The 17604-nt window shown below is 52.3% G+C and overlaps 2 protein-coding genes across 2 annotated transcripts; both read right to left on the reverse strand.

The window, feature by feature from the left end:
- Nucleotides 1-165: 165 nt before the first annotated feature.
- Nucleotides 166-1652, reverse strand: LOC103803483 (trichohyalin-like; the record flags this gene model as incomplete). The annotated part of the gene is made up of 2 exons (XM_009076040.1): nucleotides 1515-1652; nucleotides 166-910 (listed from the first exon to the last, which is right to left on the reverse strand). Coding segments are annotated over exons 1-2 (883 nt in total), but the record flags the coding sequence as incomplete, so codon positions are not given.
- A 5224-nt stretch (nucleotides 1653-6876) lies between these two features.
- Nucleotides 6877-8028, reverse strand: LOC103803484 (cornulin-like). Its single transcript, XM_009076041.1, has 2 exons — nucleotides 7891-8028; nucleotides 6877-7770 (listed from the first exon to the last, which is right to left on the reverse strand). The coding sequence occupies exons 1-2, from the start codon at nucleotides 8026-8028 to the stop codon at nucleotides 6877-6879; spliced, it is 1032 nt and encodes a 343-aa protein (XP_009074289.1).
- Nucleotides 8029-17604: the final 9576 nt, after the last annotated feature.

A 17604-nucleotide genomic window follows, 5' to 3' on the forward strand; every position in this document is an offset into this window, starting at 1 on the left:
TTCTTTGCTCATAGACACGTCTGTCTGCCTCGGTGGTTCTGCGGCGGCTGGGGTCGAGCCGTAGCGGTTCCTGGATGTGTGACTGATGAGGGTGTCTGCTGCCCAGGCCTTCAGGCACTCGTTCCCGGTGGCTGCTTCGTTCTACTTCCCTTTGTTCCAGCTCACGCTGGCGGTAGCGGCTTCTCTCTTCCCGGAGTGATTCAGGTCTGCGTGGCTGGTTGTCACGTCCTCTATCTGCCTCTCGTGGCCTCTGGTTGCTTTGATCACGCTCTGCTCCTGCAGCCTCCTCTGGCCGACGGCGACTCCACCGGTTCGGCAGTGCCTCGGCTTCCCAGCGAACCCTCACGTCTGCCACTTGCTCCTGCTCAGACCTCTCCTGGTCCTCCCTCTCTCGTGCTTGGCCTCTGCCACGCCTGGTGAGTTCTACCTCCTCTTCTCCGTCTGCCTCCAGTGCCTGACGTCTTCTCTGGCTGCTCCGTTGCTCGGAAGGCTCTTGGCGTCGTTCCCCGTAGCCCTGAGGGATCTGCTCACTGCGTCTCTTGGCATCCGTTCTGCTCCCTTGGTTTCGTTGCTGCTCATCCCTCACAGTTTCCTCCAGCCTTTCCAGCTCGCTGAGCCTGGACTCTCGTTGTTCACGTGGAGGGGGATGATTCCTTTCACAGGGTTCTTGTTCCTCCTCCCGGAGCTGCCGGCGGCTCCCTCTGCTCTTCGTTTCTGGCTCTGGGAGTGACTTGCCACCGGTCGTGAGCTTGGTTCTCTGCAGCAGGTATGGTGCCTGCGGCAGGTACCAGTAACAGGCCTTGGCCACCCTGAACACCAGCAGGAGGAACTCGTTGAAATCTATCTCCCCATCCCCGTCCCACTCCAGGAACTGCAGGATCTTGTCGATGGTCTGAGGGTCGTGTGGCTTCTGCAGGGAAAACACACACAGGGAAACAGAAAAGGGAGTTTAGTCTTCCTGCTCCTTGTCAGAGGAATGCAGAGATGGGAACAATCACCACCTTTTCTCCTTCCTTCTCTCACACCTTTGGCATTAGAGCTCAGCAGCAGAATGTCAGTGGGTTTGTTCCCCATTGTCCTGGTTGTTCCCTGACTGGAGATAACCTGCTCTTTTCTCTTTGGTATGTGCTATTTCCTTCTACTGGATGCATTTCCTTCCTACCTGGGAAAGAAAACCACACCTCCCCACAGGTCATCCTCCAGCTTCTGCCTGTTTGACCATGGCAAAAGGGATTGGAAGAGCTGTTGAAACAGTCCCAGAATCACTGAGGTTGGAAAAGACCTTCAAGATCATCAAGTCCAACCTCGTCAACTCGACCTGAGTCCCCCCCAGCTCCCTCAGCCTCTCCTTGCGACAGACTCTCCAGCCCCTTCCCCAACAGAAACACAACTGCTGCTCCCTTTTGGCCTCCCCATCCCAAGTCCATGAGACCCATCTCCTCTCCACGAGCAGATTTTGCAGTCCCCACACTCCACTCTTGGCCTCAGTCCCTCTCCCTTGCAGCCACACTCACAGCAAGGACATCTGCAAACTCCTTCTGGATGAACTCCTTCATCTTCCTCCGGCTCAGGGTGGAGCTGACCCCATCTTCCTTTGCATGTTGGTGGAAGACAGTGATGATGGTGGAAATGCTGTCTAAGAAGCGAGACATCTTCCTGCAGATTCAAGCAAGCCTGAAAGGAAAGGAGGAGACCAAGGGATAGGAGATTTTTCTTGGCTCTGACCGTGGAAAGAGGATGGGGAACTGCCAGGGTCGGGCTGGGTGCTGCGTGCCCTCCCTGTGCCATGGTGAGCTCTGTGTCACCAGAGCACTGGGAAGAAACTCAAATGCTTTAGGGTTTCAGTGGGATGGGGAGTGTCCTCCACCCTGTCTCCTGACGTGTTTGAGTGACGTTTGCCAGGGGAAGGCAGGATGCCTGAGCCCATGGATGGCAGGGAGGGAGCTGGGGGTGGTGACTCAAGAGGTGCCCCAAGAACCTGTCCCTGTGAGGTGATTATCATGGAATGGTTTGAGTTGGAAGGACTTAAAAGATCATCTCGTCCAACTCCCATGGGCAGGGCCACCCGGAAGGGTCTCTAAGGTCTCTCTGGAGACTTGTCTTCTCCAGGCTGAACATCTCTAGCTCTCCTAGCCTGTCTCCAGAGCAGAGGTGCTGCAGTCCATGGAGCATCTCCATGGCCTCATCTGGACTTGCTCCAACAGCTCCACATCCTTCTGATGTTTCCAGGACACAGAGTTCTATCTCTTCCTGGCACTGAGGTACACCAACCTCTGGGAAGCAGGTTAGAGGATGTCTAACCCAGTGCTGGCATGGCTTGAGACAAGATCTATCTGGGTCAGAGACCTCAAAAGCTATGTCTGGAAACCTCCTGAGCCACCTCCTTCCTTCCTTCCTCCTTGCAGGATCCCCAAGCCTCTTATCAGGCACATCAGTGCTGAGATCTCAGCCAGGGAAGCTGTGCTGTGGCTGCCTTTCCACCTCTGGAACGTGCTCAGAGGCATGTGCACAGCTCTGCCTATGAAATCCTGGAGCTGGGGCTTCCAAATCATGTCTCCAATCCGTTCATTCCAGCTGGGAGCTGATTCCAGACCAAGGGAAGTCACAAACCCTTCCTGGTTCTCCCTTTCCACCCAAAAACACAACAACAGGAGGTGCCCAAAGAGCACAAAACCCTTCACAGGGGAGGAACACAACAGAGTCCAAGAACATATGGCACCAGCACTGATGCTGCCACCCCACAGGGATCCTGGAGGGATAACCCAACCCGGCCCAGCAAAGGGAAGAGTTCAGAAGGAGCAACTCACCCAAGTCACCGACGGGATCGTGTGGGATTCCTGGGACGCCGTGCGGAGTGATCGAGGCCCTGATGCTTTTATAGGGTCCCTGATGGCGCTAGGGAGAGGAGACACCCTTTGTGGACGTTGTCCTGATTCATCTTTGGCCAAGCCCAGCTGCACCTTCACGTCCTCAAACGGGTTATTTGACTTATCATCCCCTTCCCTATCATTTTAACCCAGAAATAGCAGTTGCCATGTGGCAATTCAGGCACTGGCAGGTTCCACCTAATCCAGACTGTAAAGTTCTTTTATGGCTTGGTTGTATTTCAGCTTTTGCAAAGTCTGGAGGAGCCAAACTGCACGTTCTGCCTCAGTGGAGGGTGGATTTTAGGACAGCCTTGTGCCTTCAGAGTGGTGAAATTATGTCTACAACACTCACAGGAAAATACAAACGAACCTGTGAACCTGAGACCGAAAATCTGAGGATGTGGCTCAGAAGTGCTGGTGGCCACAGACCTCATGATCAGCAGATTTGGGGCAGTTGAGATCTTTAGGGCTTTGTACCACGAGACCAGAGATTCTTTGATTTGGTCTTTGTGCATTTCCTTCACCACTCTGAGCCTGAGCTCGGTGGACTTTGGGTCTGGCTTTTGCTTACAGAAGAACCCTGAAATGGTTTGGGTTGGAAGGACCTTAAAGATTATCTCATTCCAACTGCAATGGGCAGGGACATCTCCCACTGGGAGCCCCAAGTGCTACAAGACTGATGAAATGCAGCACTGAGATCCCCAAACCCTCCTGATTTTGGCTCTGCACTTGTAGAGTATTTTATCTTTGGTAACTTCTTATTGAAGAGCTTTTTCTGGTCATATTATCCAGAGTCTTATTGGGAAAAAAAACCCCAACAACCACAGCCAGAACAATGTTAAATGATAAACTTTGCAAAGTGAGATTTCAGGTGAGAAAATGGTCAGGAAGTGATGATTTTCCACTGAGAAACATCATGGTCAAACTTTTCACATTGTCATCCACAAACAACTTTCCTCTCAGCTTTGCTTGATCTTTAACACCAGAAGCAAAAACCTCTGCTGAGAGGCCAATTCACCTTGAATCTTCACCTGGTTGCCCTTAGGCAACTCTGGCTGGAACGACCTCCTCAGGTTAAGCTTTTAACAGGAACCTAAGGAGAAATGATCCCTTTCTTCCCTCTGAACTCTCCCAGGACATGGAGCAAGTGAGGAAGGTGCCAGAGGTGTGACCTGAGCTTTGCTTTTTGGGTTGGAAGTAGGTGATGCCTTGCCAAGGGTGACGGAGACATTGCAGAGAACCTTCAGAGCATGAACTGGCCCCACAGCCTTGGGTGAGTGGCTGAGCTGTGAGCTAAGCTCATCCTGGGTGTAGGAGCCTAATTAATTAGTGCTGGTAACACCTTGGGGACACTCATACGAGTGCTCATGAAGGACAAGTCCTGCCCAGCCTTCATTTTTCAGCATTTTTTTCCAAGCTGAAATTATACTTGTGCAAATGACACCCCACCTGGGGGTAATGATAGCCTTGGGAAACTGTAATTTGAGGCTCAATTGGAGCTATTAGTCAAATGAGAGGGTGACAGGGAGGCTCTAACAGTCTGTAATCCCCCCAGGGCTGGGGCGGCCAGGGAGGGTCAGGCCCTGCCTGAGCAGAGCTCAGGTATGGATGGAGCAAAGGGATGTCATGTTCACAGTGTGTCTAGGGCTTGTAATGGACCTTAGACATCATCTAGTTTCACCCCCACCCCATGCCATGGGCAGGGACATCTCCCACTGAGCCAGGAGGTGTTGGCTATGTGCTCCTGCTTTCCTAGGATTTGCTCCAGGAGAAGGCAATGAACCTTCAAAGCATGTTCTGGTAGCATTGAGACCTCCTGTTTTCCAAGGGGTTGGTTTGCCCATAGATGGGAGTTAGAATCCCAGGATCACTGAGGTTGGGAAAGACCTCCAAGACTGTCAAGTCCAACCTGTGACTGATCTCCACCTTGTAAACTGGCCCAGAGTACTGAGTGCCATGTCCAGTTGTGCCTTGAGCACCTCCAGGGATGGGGACTCTACCACCTCCCTGTCCAGCCTCTTCCCATCCCTGACAGCCCTTTCTGTGAAAAAATTCCTCCTAATGTCCAACTGAACCTCCCCTGGCACAGTTTGAGGCCATTTCTTCTTGTCCTATTGGCAGCTATGGATTCTTAGGTCTGGTGAGTTTAGACCCTAAGACACAGCTAATCTGAAGCAAAGAACCATCAGATAAACCTCTGCCCAAGACCTATTTTACAAGGAAAATGGAGTTTTCTGGAAAATGAAACATTTTGAGGGATGTCTTAGATGGATTTGGGTTTTGGCAGGTGATGATTTCATCCCTGACTCTCCCGTTGAGTGTCCACAGATGATACGAGGTCAGTCAGGACTTACTGCTGAACTTCCTGAGCAGCAGAGCAGTTTGGGGCTGAAACATTGAACTGGGACCTTGGCACTTGGAAACCAAATCGTTCTGGGGCTGTGTGTCCTGGGGATGGTTTGGAAACTTTGGGTTTCCTGATTCAGAGCTTAGCAAATTGTGAAATTTGGGGTGTCTCAGAGGGATGACGCTTTAGTTCCTTCTGAGGGTTCTGTGGGCTCCTTGTCACCCACCACAGAGCACGAGGTGTGGGTGATTTATCATGTGCTGATGCCACTGATAGGTCTCAAGTGAAAGATTGCAATGGGGAAAAACAGGTTGGGCATCACCTTCCACGAGGGATGCCAAGTCCTGGCCCTGCCTGGTGGTCCAGCACATCTGAACCCCTAATAAGCTCCACTGACTTCATCAGAGAGCTCTGCCCCTGGGGTTATCCTCATTCCTATGTGCCTGGCTGGAAAAGTGCCCCAGGACGTGGTGCCCCAAATTACCTGAGCTGAACGGTGTGAGTTCAGCTCCTCTTTGTGTGTCACCTTCTCATCCCTGACCTCCCACTGGGGTGGCTGGACCCAAATCATTGATTTTCCCCTGTTCAATGTATCTCTGCTGCTTCCTTGGAGACTTCCACAGCTAACAGGGAATTTTTTCTCTTCCTAGCATGCTCCATGTGCTCCTTGCTTTGGAGAGTAGTAATAAGTGAGGTTAAGTAGGACAAATCCCTCCTGTTCAGCTCGAAGCAGCTGTTATTCTTCTCACAGCTGACATGGAAACTGCCTGGAGCAGACAGATGCTGAGAGGAATCTGTTCAGGTTGTGTTAGCCCAGACTTCTTCCCCCTCTGGAGGCAGAGAACAAGTCACAGAGTCATGGAGTGGTTGGGTTGGAAGGGACCTTGAAGCCCACCTAGCTCCAACCTCCTGCCATGGGCAGGGACACCTCCCACCAGCCCAGGTTGCTCCAAGCCCTGTCCAACCTGGCCTGGAACACTCCCAGGGATGGAGCAGCCACAACTGCTCTGGGAAATCCATCTCAGTGCCTCAGCACCTCCCAGGGAAGGATTCCTTCTGTATATCCAACCTTAACTGCCTGGTTGGACATCAGGAGGAATTTCTTCAAGGAAAGGGCTGTCAGGCATTGGAAGGGGTTGGACAAGGAGGGGGTGGAGTCACCATCCCTGAAGGTGTTCAAGGAACAACTGGACGTAGCACTTGGTGCTCTGGGCTGGTTGATAGAGTGGAGATCAGTTGGTTGGACTTGACCTTGGAGGTCTTTTCCAACCTCAGTGATTCTGGGATGCCTCCAGCTGCATCCTGGGGCAACGTGGCTGTATGTCATGCAGGGGATGAACACTCAGGTCCTCTATACCACAGCATGTGAGGCTGGAGCTGCTCAGAGCCAGGGCAAGGAGATGTTTGCAGCAACACACCAGGACACTTCGATTTTGCCTTCAGTTTATTGCTTTGCTTACAGAGTCAGAGGCAGAAGCAGTGGGAGAGGGAAAGTCTCTACTCATGCACAGCTCAGCGCAAACAAGGCGGAGAAGCTCAAGGTTAACAAGGAATTGGACAAGACATGAGACACAGAAATGGAAAAACCAGAGTGGGATGGGACAAAATGTACCTCCTGGCAGGGGCAGACAGCCTGGCTTAGCCAGGGGTTTGCTCCAGCCTTCACTGCTGTGGTGGCCACTGGTACTGAGGCTGCAGGAGCTGCTGCTCCACAGCAGGTTGACGCTGGGGACGAGTGTCTTGTTGTGCCTTGTTGTGCTCCATCTCCAGCACCTTGGAGTCAGGGAGTGGATGGCAAACTGGGTCATGGTGTGTTCTCTGGGGTTCAGGATCCTGATGGGGACTTGCACCCCACTGGGAGGGCAGCAGCTGCTGGGTCTGGTCAGGACTGAGGTCCTTCCAAGGGGCCTCGTAGACTTGGGTGTTTTTGGGCTCTTTTCCTTGTGTCTCAGAGGGAGAATTCAGGTCCTGCTCTTCTGACTCTTGCTCTGGGCTCTGATAGTGATTTGAACCCTGTCCTGGTGCCTCAGAGTCTTGGGCCTGGTGGGGTTTTGGGTCCTGTTTTGTCGTCTCTTCAGTCTCTTCAGCCTTAGAGGTATTTCTATCTTGCTCTGAGGTTGCAGCATCCAGAATCTCACCTTCCTCTGGATCCTCTTCTACTGCTTCAGTCCCATCATCCTGATGGGTCTCCTGCTCTGGTGTCTCACCCTCCTGGGTTTGATGGGTCTCCTGGTCCTGATCTGGTGTCTCACCCTCCTGGATCTGATGGTTATCCGAGTCCTGTGTCTCAGTGTCCTGGTCCTGGTTGTTCTCACCATGCTCAGGGACCTGCTGGTTGTGGGAGACCCTCCCCACTGCCTGTGACCTTGGCAGCTGCTCCTCACCTGCTGTCAGCACTTGACCCTCACCTGGGCCCTGGTGCTGTTGGAGAGGTTTGTAACAAGCCTTGGCCACGCAGAAAACCAAACTGAGCAGCTCACTGAAGTCAACCCTGGAGGTGCTGTCATCACCCAGGAAGCACAGAACCTTCTGGATGGTTTGGGGGTCCTGGGGGTTCTGCAAAGAGACAAATGGTGTGGGCTTGGACACCTCCTGTGCCTCCCCCAGGGATTCAGGTGTCCTGGACACCCACGGTGGGTGGTTTCACCCTCCCCAGCTGTGGGGCCCAGTCCTTACCTCCATGGCATCCACAAACTCACGTTCCATGAGCTGCCTCAGCTCCTCCCTGCTCAGGGGGCTGCAGCCACCGTCGCTTTGGCAGCTCAGGTAGAAAGCAGCAATGAGGCCATCGATGTTCTCCTGGAGTTGGGACATCTCCCTGCAAAACTGAGGCAGCCTGAGAGAAAAACAGAGATTAAAAGGGGATTTTTGGGGGTTTTTCTCATGGTTTTCAGGTAAGTTACTCTCAAATGAGTCAGTTGGAGAGGCAAAGAGAGAACGAAGAGTCAGGAAAGGGCAGAGATAAGTTGAAACCGGATAAGGGAATGAAGGAGAAAGAAGAATTTCACAGGAAGAAAACCCTGAAATATTGGACTTGGCAGCAGAGATGGTTGGAGAAGTGAAGGACAGCGAGAGCCAAAGGGCTGAGGACACAGTAGGAGAGGAGAGACAGAAGTCCCATTGGATTTCCTCTGGAGCAGAGCAGAGCTGTGTGTGGAGGTATCCCCAACAAACCATGGAACAGAGGAACCCCAGATCTCCTTCATTATTTTTGGTCCTTTGGGAGAGCTCAGCAGTGGCAGCTCCAGGGGCATCCCATGCCCAGCAGCTCCTGCTTTCCTGTGGTGGCAAAGTCTGTGTGAGAGATCCATCCAGGCTTACCTGGGCGAGGAGCAGAGTGCTGAGCTTCAGGAGCTCTTCTGAGGCAGCTCAGCTCTTGACCATCTTATATAGAGATGAGGATCAGAGCGTGGAACTTGCAGAGGAGACACCTGAGCCCTCTCTCACCCAATTACAGTGTCATGGTCTGTCTTCCTTTGCCTCTTTCTCATTAACATCAGCTCTGATGAGTTTCTCTGGAGGAAATTCAAGATCCCTCCAAGCTGCCACACCTGCACACACACTGCAGAGGAATCCAGCAGAAAAGGTTATTTTTACCACTGAAGGATTTAGGTTGAGGTGATGCCTGAGCAACGCCCTGAGCTCGTGTTTGCAAACGTGTCTTGTGAGAAGGAGATCCCCAGTGAGTGACATGTGGGGAGGACACAGCCCACGAGGTCTGCATGGGGTACAGAGAGGAAAGAAAAGGAAGGAAGGAAAAGGAGGATATTGGGATGGATATTGTCTGTTGTCTAAGACAGTCATTGAGGTGCTGGAGGTGTCCAGAGAAGGGAATGGAGCTGGGAAGGACCTGAAGCAGGAGGAGAAAGCTCTGGAGAACTCCTGAGAGAGTTTTGGGGACTCAACCTGGAGAAAAGGAGGCTCAGGGGGAACTTCTGCTCTCTCCAACTCCCTGGCAGGAGGTGGAGTCAGGTGGGATCAGGCTCTTCTCCCAGGGATGGGACAAGTGGAAACAGCCTCAAGTTGTGCCAGGGGAGGTTCAGGTTGGACATCAGGAGGAATTTCTCCATGGAAAGGGCTGTCAGGCATCGGAATGTGCTGCCTAGTGAGGTAGTGGAGTCCCCATCCCTGGAGATGTCCAAGGCCCAACTGGACGTGGCACTCGGTGATCTGCTCTGGTTGACAAGGTGGTGATGGCTCACAGGGTCTTGGAGCTCTTGTCCAACCTCAGTAATCCCATGATTTTGGGATTCTCCTGGACCCCAACCGGGAGCTGAGCATCGAGCACGAACTCCGTTCCCACAGTGCCACCAAGTGGCTCTGGCTCAGGGCAGAGCTGCGTGGGCTGTCCTGGAACCCAAGTGCACTGGGCCCAGTGGCCTAACTGGGAACTCCATAACCTCCTCCCACTGTCCCTTCCCCACCCCAAACTTCATCCTTCCCTCCCCATCTCTGCCCTTTCCACCCCGGAGCAATATTCCTACCCTTCCCCAGGGCTGCAGCGCGTTCTGCAGGGAGTTTTATCCTTCCATCTCGGTCATTATCAGGAATTAAGCTAATTGGAGTAAAATCCCTTTTTTCCCCCTCTGCTGCTGAGGCATTTCAGGTTCTTTCTGGCGCAGCTTCCTTTGTTGCTAATTCACCCTGACGTTAAGAAGTGCAAGACATCAGCTTTGCCCGACTGCAGGTTTGCACTTTTTCACATGCTAATGAGCATATTTAACATACTCCTCGGGAGATAATTGGATTCTGAGGCTCCCTGTGGCAACGCAGCCACAAATGCCTCTAATATCTCCAAGTCTCTTTCTGTAGTTGAATAATCCCCCAATTCAAATGAGGAATTAATATCTGGGCTTGAGACAAGATTTGGGAGGAAACTTTGCGTGTTTTGCTACATGTGTTGACTATCCTGATGGAGAAGTTAATGAAACCTTTTCTCTGCCTTCAGATCCTGAACTGACAAAGGGGCACGAGATGATCTCATTCCCCTCACACTGGTCCTGCTGGGAAGAGCAGGACTTCCCTTGGTTCCTTTAGCTCCTAACAGATTCAGCTGAAAGTTTTAATCCAAATCCTGGAAGTTATCAGAGAGGAAATTAATTTGTCTGAAGGTGCAAAGGAACTCTCAAGTTTACTTAAACAGCTTTAGGTCTGAGAAAGGAAAGGAAACTCAGGAAAGGATGTTCAGGAGGAATTTCCCCATGGAAGGGATTGTCAAACACTGGAACTGCCCAGGGAGGTGGTGGAGTCACCAGTCCTGGAGGTGCTCAAGGACCAGCTGGACATGGCACAGTTGACAAGGTGGAGATGGGTCATGGGTTGGACTTGATGGTCTTGGAGGCCTTTTCCAACCTCAGTGACTCTGGAATTCCATGAAACAATAACATGATAGGACTGATGAACATGACAGAATTAATCATGCAGCTTCTACTGGTTATCTCCAGCCTGGAGGACTGCAAGTTCCTCTGTATGTCCTGAGGCCTTTCACCTTCTCCAGGCTCCAGCAGGAAACATCCTCCCACGTTCCCGTGCTGTGCAGCAGAGGACGCTGCCTGTGCTCTCACACTACCATACGTGGCTGGTGCATGCACAGACACATCAGTGTCTTTGGTGTGGATGACTGGGACACCATCACCCACACCCAGAGCTCTCTCTGACCCGCTCCCCGAGCCAACTACAGTGTTCAGCTGTGGAAAATCAGACTCTGGGCAGAGCTGTGGCCATCAAGCAGCTCCTGGTGGTGGTGCTCAGAGGCTGGGCAGGTGGCATAGCCCAGCTGAGTGCACTCCTCTGGTTTCCTTGCCCTGATGGATCATCCTGAGCTGGGAATCTTCACTCCTGCCACACACAGGGTGGGGATGGAGGTGGTGGCAGTCCTCTCTGTGCACTCATGGAGCTCAGGACCTTCTCCCAGCGCTGTTGGCAGAGGATATGGGCTGGGGCTGGACAGGGCAGTTGGCTCAGCTCTGGTGCCTTTAGCTTGTTCACTCCAAACCTGAGGGTTTGCAGGACACCTTAGTCACCTCCTGTGGCCATGGTGGAAGTGATTCATGGGCTGTGCTCATTTCAGCTGCTCCCCTTGGTGCTGGGGACACCTCCAGCACCTCTGCCTGTTAGCTTCCCAACAGCAGGAGACTTCCAGGTCCTTTGGCCAGCACATTTCTGGAAGAACCTGCAGTTTTGGGCAACGGCTTCAAGCCTCAGGTCTCTGATTGGGTAGGAAACTGCTTTCTGCTGCCCTGGCCACTGAGGAGTGACCTCAGGAGCATCGAGGTGGGGAGGAAATGAGCAAGAGGTGCTGCCACAGCTGGGAGGTTGTCTGGAGCAGAGGTGGAAGGGGCAGAGAGGACATGTTGGGAAACATGACCTGATGGGAACCCGGCCCAGGCCAGGCTGGCAGCCTGCTAGGCTGGCTGGGGAGGAAGGAGATGCTGTGCCAGGCAGCCAAGGAGCAGAGTGGGTGCTCTGGGGCAAGACAGAGCTTGCCTGGCAGCGATGAGTATCTGCAGCTCTCAGCAAGGTCTGGAAGTTGCTCCCACAAGACTCATGGGGTGGATCAGGGTGAAATCCTGGTGCACCTTCTGCTCTGTGCTGCCTGTAGAAATGCAACTCTCTGCTCACTCCTTTCATTTTCCCAGGGAGATGCACAGACAGGGAAATCTTTGCTTGGATTATTCAGTGAGTTTCATCTTCTTTGGCCTGGATTCCCCAAGAAGTAAATCTTCACTGCTGCTTTTTGCATCCTGCCCTTGCATTTGCAAACAGCTTTGGCACAGTGGCTCAGACAACTAGAAGTGTTAAAGAGATGTCTGGAACTGGTGCTGGAGGATATGAGTTAGAGTTTAGAGGCTACAGCAGTGACAGGTTAAGGGTTGGACTTGGTGATCTTAGGGATCTCCTCCAGCCCTGAGGACTCTATGAACTGCTAAATCTGTCTCTAGTTGTTTCATGCAGATCAGTAGAGACTTGGTTACTGCTGTAGCAGAAGTTTCTGAGCACTTGTCCCTTTGCTGGGACACAAGGCAGAGGGAGGAATCCAGGCCCTACCAGTTCTGCCTGTGGTCTGCCTTGCTCAGCAGCAACACGTCTGGTGGTTTATGCTGGGAGGGCGAGCACAGAGGGAGGTGTTTTGGGCTCTGACAGGTTTCCAGCCATTGTACCTTTGGGCTGGAATTTAGGGCTGGAAACGGAGCCAAATGCAGCTCATGGGCCAAAGTCACCTCAGGTTAGCTGTGCCTTCAGTAGTGGGAGAAGCTTGTTTTAACTGGACTTCTCAGTCTCCTCCCAGAGCCTGGAAGACCCTTTGGAGCTGGTGACTCAGGCCAGGAGAACGTGGGCTCCAGACTGCCATGGCAGATGTGCAGAGCTCACCTGCTCTGAGGGATTGTCTTCCCAAAGTGAGTCACCACTAAAGGAGCTGTACCAGCCTTGGGGAGCTGCTGATGGTCCTTCTCCTCCAAACCAGCTGAGATGTCCATGCACAAACTCTCAGCCCTGTTAGAAATGATGTCCTTAACTTCTCTTTGCAAAGCAAGTTTGGCCCAAGTCAGTTTGGAGGACACTTTGTCCTTTCCTTCCTCTCTGCAGCAAAGAGGTAAATGACTAGCTGATATGTCAGGAAACCCCTCTTTCCCAGCTGTACCAATTACACTCCACCCTCCTGATGAGGTGTCACAAGGATTAATGACAGATGAGTGAGGAGAGGAGATGCTGGTGAGGGGAATGTGAGAACTGCCAAAGGAATGAAGAGCTGGGGGAAGGCAACCAACTCAACTGGGAGGTCTGAGATGTGAATGCAGCACATCCCCAGCTGGACCTGGACCTTTGCAAGGGCATGGTTGGTACCACAGGGAACAGGATTTCTCTGCTAATTTTGCTGCTTCACCTTTTGTATCAGTTTTACTCTACTCTGGGCTGGTTTTTTTACCATTTGCTTTCTTCATCTGATAGTGCAGCTCTGAGGTAATTCCCAGAATGGTTTGGGTTGGAAGGACCTTAAATATCATCTCATTCCAAGCCCCATCCAGCCTGGCCTGGAACACCCCCAGGGATGGAGCAGCCACAGCTGCTCTGGGAAATCCATCCCAGTGCCTCAGCTCCCTCACAGGGAAGAATTCCTTCCCTATATCCGACCTAAATTGACTGGTTGGACCTCAGGAAGAATTTCTTCATGGAAAAGACTGTCAGGCATTGAAAGGGGCTGCCCAGGGAGGTGGTGGAATCACCATCCCTGGAGGTGTTCAAGCAATAACTGGACATGGCCATAACTGGACAACTCTGGTCTAGTTGATAAGGTCACCGGTTGGTCTTGGTGACCTTGGAGTTCTTTTCCAACCTCAATGATTCTGGGATTCTGTGACTAAACCCTGTAATAATACGAGGTTTTACCCAGTTTTCAACAGGACATCATGAACAAAACTCAGCATTCCCTTTCTCCTGATGTTTCCTGCAACTTCTGTCTGTTCAGTGGTTGCTCTTTGTCCTCCCCAGGAGTTCTCTGGCATTTCATAGCTCCTTAAAAGGCCTTTCTCAACTAATGTTCAATTGATTCCTTTGAGCTCCTTCTCTCAATATCCTCCTAACTTCAGCCTGAAAGACCATTCAAAAGGGGAGAGAAAATGCAAAGGCAAAATCCTACCTAAGACACCCCATGAACGAGGTGATTTGTCTGGGGGAAGGAAAAAGGAGGAAGATGATGAAACAGATCTCCCTGGATGCAATTAATCCTTGCAGTGCACTTTTGCCATTATTATTGCAGTTCCCATTAGGCAATAAAAAATCAGAGCCATAATTACCAGGGGATTGAAAAGTTTTTTTTTGTTTTTTTTTTTTTTTATTTAACACGAAGCAATTTTCTCTCTTGTTGTAACCCAGGAGAAACCAAGAGACTCACCAGAGGAATGTGGAGAAGCTCTTCCTTGCTGTGTGACCACCGAGGCTCTCATTTCTTGCCCCTCAGCCAGTTCTGGCACCTGGCAAGGCATCTCTCCACGACGGAGGAGGTGCAGGTGTTGAGGTGGAAGGATGCTCGTGGGGCTGAGTGGCCTCCAGCACCACTGACCTTCTCCTTGGCAGCGCTGCTGTCCGTGAGTCCTGGGCTGCCCTGGGCTGTGCACGTCCCCACGGGCTCTGTGGTGCTCTGGGACACGCTTGGCTCCGTACAAATCACAGTTTGGGATGCACAGGGATCCACACAGGAGCACTGCTCGGGGCAGGGGTCACCAATGAGCACACCCTGAGTGCAGCAGAGCTCCTCTGCACTGGCCTCGAACACCTCGAGGGTGCAGGGCTCCACAGCTGAGACTGGGAGCTCTGAGGTGCTTTCCATGCAGGTCCCAGCTGGCTGGGAAATGCAAAGCTCCTCCAGAGAAAGGGGAGAGGTCTCTCCACACGTCCCAGCTGTGTCAGGGGGGCAGAGCTCCACGGTCAAGATTGCCTTCTGGTGGGGGAAGGTCATCACACACATCCCAGGCGTATCGATGGTCAAGGGTTCCGTGGAGGAGCCTGAGAGCTTGGCAGGGAAGGTTTCCACGCAGCTCCCAGGGGTGCAGAGGTCTGCTGGGGAGACTCTGGGCTGCAAGGGGCAGCTGGTCCCTCCCATGCCTTGAGGGATCTCTGCTGGGCACACACAGGGTGTGCAGGAGCAGCTGGGCCCAACCTGTGGGCAAGGAGCCTCCTGGCAAGTCTGCTCAGAGCAGGAGTGTGTGCCCAGGTCCAGCACGGCACAGGATGAGGTGGGAACCTGTGCAGTGTCCCCTGGGCAGGCAGAGCTGGGGGGGCAGAGCTGTTGGCACTGGGAGTTCATCTTTCCACACTGCAGGAGAGCTGAAAGAAAAGGAACAATTTCATGTCTCTTCCCGCCCAAAAACATCAAACATTCCCTGAAGAGAAGTTTGGTCATTCTGTTGGTTTTCTGTGTAAATTTCCAAGCTCATTTTTTTTTCCTATTAGAATCTGTTTCCAGCCAAAAAATCTCACCCTAACATTCTTGAATTCACTTGTTCAGGCTGATGGTTTTGAGCCAATCCCTTCTCTTCTCCAGGCATTTTCCTGACTCTCCTTGCAAGGAAATACCCAAGTGCAGGAGGTGTAGCAGGCACTGTGCTACCTCTGCTGTGACTAAAAGCCACAACAGGATGGACAGGAAGAAGAGAGATGTAGCAGTTCAGGTTTGCCACGAGACTGAGCACACTCACCCGAGACCCGCGCGATGCTACGCAGCCGAGACGGTCACAGCACACAGAGCAACTTCACTCCTGCTGCTCTGCAGGTGCTCAGTGAGCAGGGCAGTGTTTTATCCCTCCAAACCCGAGGGAAGCATTTTGCAGAGCATCCATGGGAATTAGAGCCAAGCAAGAGCCAAGGGAGATTATTACTCAATGAAACCTTTCTCCCTCGGTAGGCTGAGAGCCAACAAATTCCCTTGGTGCGGTTGGGCTCGGGAATCTAGTTCAGCACGTAGTAGAAAATGAACAGCAGGAGGTTTAGATCCTAAAGGATGATCCCAAAGGTACTTACCCAGCTCGGGATCAGCACAAGGATGGTGAGGAGACACAGCAGCTTGAACTGGGCTGTGTCTTGGCTCTTCGCTGGCCTTGGGAGATTAGGTGCCCGGGGCAGCTCCCCATTGCCAGGCCAGGCTTGCTCCGCCTCTGCCCTGAGAATGTTTGACTAATTATTTTTCATGCAAACTGCCTATTTCCGTGGCTGCAGCACAAGGAGGAGTGAGCAGAGCTGGATTCACGTGGCCCTGACGCCAGAGAGGAATTCGGGAAATGAATGGACTCCCAACCTACTCTCAATTGTCAGCCAGTCATGGGCAGCTCTCAGGGATGGGCAAACATCCTCCAGCCCAACACATCATGAGGTCCATTAGGGACAGGATGGGGTGTGGGATTTGGGGGATTCTTTTATTTTTAGCCATGTCTGACCTTCTGTCGCCGTGTCCTGGTTAGATCCTGCTGGAAACTCTTATATCATCCCTCGTCTCGTGGTGTTTTGCATCTGCTCCTGAAGTTCCGAGTCAAATAATCTACTCCATTGTCCTGATGTTGTCTTTGTCCTCATACAGGTACAGGACTGATGAGCAGAGGAGTGACCTGAGGAGCATCCACCACCCTTTTCCTTTCAGCTCACACTTACCAAAATCAGCTGAACTCTGCCCAGGGTGACCCCAAACCTCTGTGGTTGGGGCCACACAGCCCTGACTGATTTGTTTCTACTCAACAACCAAAAGTCACCACATCCACAGGAGGAAGAGTGCAGACACAGGAGCACACCTTGGTCTCCAGGTGAAATGAGCCTCTGCGTGCAGGTCATACAGGTTGGATGTTTGTGTCACCAGGTGACTTCAGACAGGTTTGCACTGAAGTTTCAGAGTCTTTGATCCCTCCCAGGCTTTAAAGCACTGGTTGGGACTCTCTTCTCTCTCACCATGAGGGATTTTCAGATGAGATCATCTTGAGCACAGTTGTGCAGGTAGAAAGTGGCAGCTCCTTGCTGAGACAGTTACATGCAGGTCGTTGTCCTCCACGGGTGATGCTCAGGGTGGTGTGGCTGCTACACCCCAGAGATGTGCACAGCAAACCAACGAGGGCCACTGCCATGGACACTGCTTAGAGCACCAAACGCAGAGAGTTCGTCCTTCATCCCCCTGAGCATCACTGCAGAGACATGGAATACCACAGGAGAAGTCCCTGAAGGTCCTCACAGGGTGTGAAGCCTTTTCTGCCTACGAATGTCTGTGTCAAACCAAGATCAGATAGTTGTATTACAAACCCAGTGTGGCCACAGGCCCAGGGCACTGATTGTCCTCTGTGCTGGCCCTGGGGAGGCACCTCCAGGGCTGTGTCCAGTTCTGGGTCCTCACTGAGAGAGACATGGAGGGGCTGGAGGTGCCCAGAGAAGGGAGTGGAGCTGGGGAAGGGGTGGAGAACAAGGAGAAGAGGCTAGAGAACTTCTGAGGGGGCTCAGCCTGGAGAAAAGGAGGCTCAGGGCAAACTTCTTGCTCTCCAAAACTCCCTGAGAGGAGGGTGGAGCCAGGTTGGACTCTTCTCCCAGGCAACCAGTGACACAACAAGAGGAAAGAGCCTCAAGCTGTGCCTGAAGAGGTTCACGTTGGACATTAGGAGGAATTTCTTCCCGGACAAGGAACGACTAGACGTGGCACTTAGTGCTCTGCTCTAGTTGACAAAGTGGTGATGGGTCAGAGGTTGGACTCGATGGTCTCGGAGGTATTTTCCAACCTCAGTGATTCTGGGATTCTCCAAACATGTGGTTATTCTGGCACCCTGTGCCTGATTGAGGAGCAGAGATGTTTTGAAGCTGCCTGGAAAACTTAGGTGCTCCCACGTGCTGAGCTGCACTCTCAGTGTTCCCAAAAACCCAACA

Source organism: Acanthisitta chloris, unplaced genomic scaffold (genome assembly GCF_000695815.1).
Source record: "Acanthisitta chloris isolate BGI_N310 unplaced genomic scaffold, ASM69581v1 scaffold656, whole genome shotgun sequence".
NCBI lineage: Eukaryota > Metazoa > Chordata > Aves > Passeriformes > Acanthisittidae > Acanthisitta > Acanthisitta chloris.

Bases quoted from the DNA above. Each gene is read 5' to 3' on its own strand.
- LOC103803484 (XM_009076041.1), bottom strand. From the start codon at position 8,028: ATGTCCCAACTCCAGGAGAACATCGATGGCCTCATTGCTGCTTTCTAC. The intron at 7,771-7,890 runs GTAAGGACTGGG...GTCTCTTTGCAG, and splicing joins AGTTTGTGGATGCCATGGAG to AACCCCCAGGACCCCCAAAC.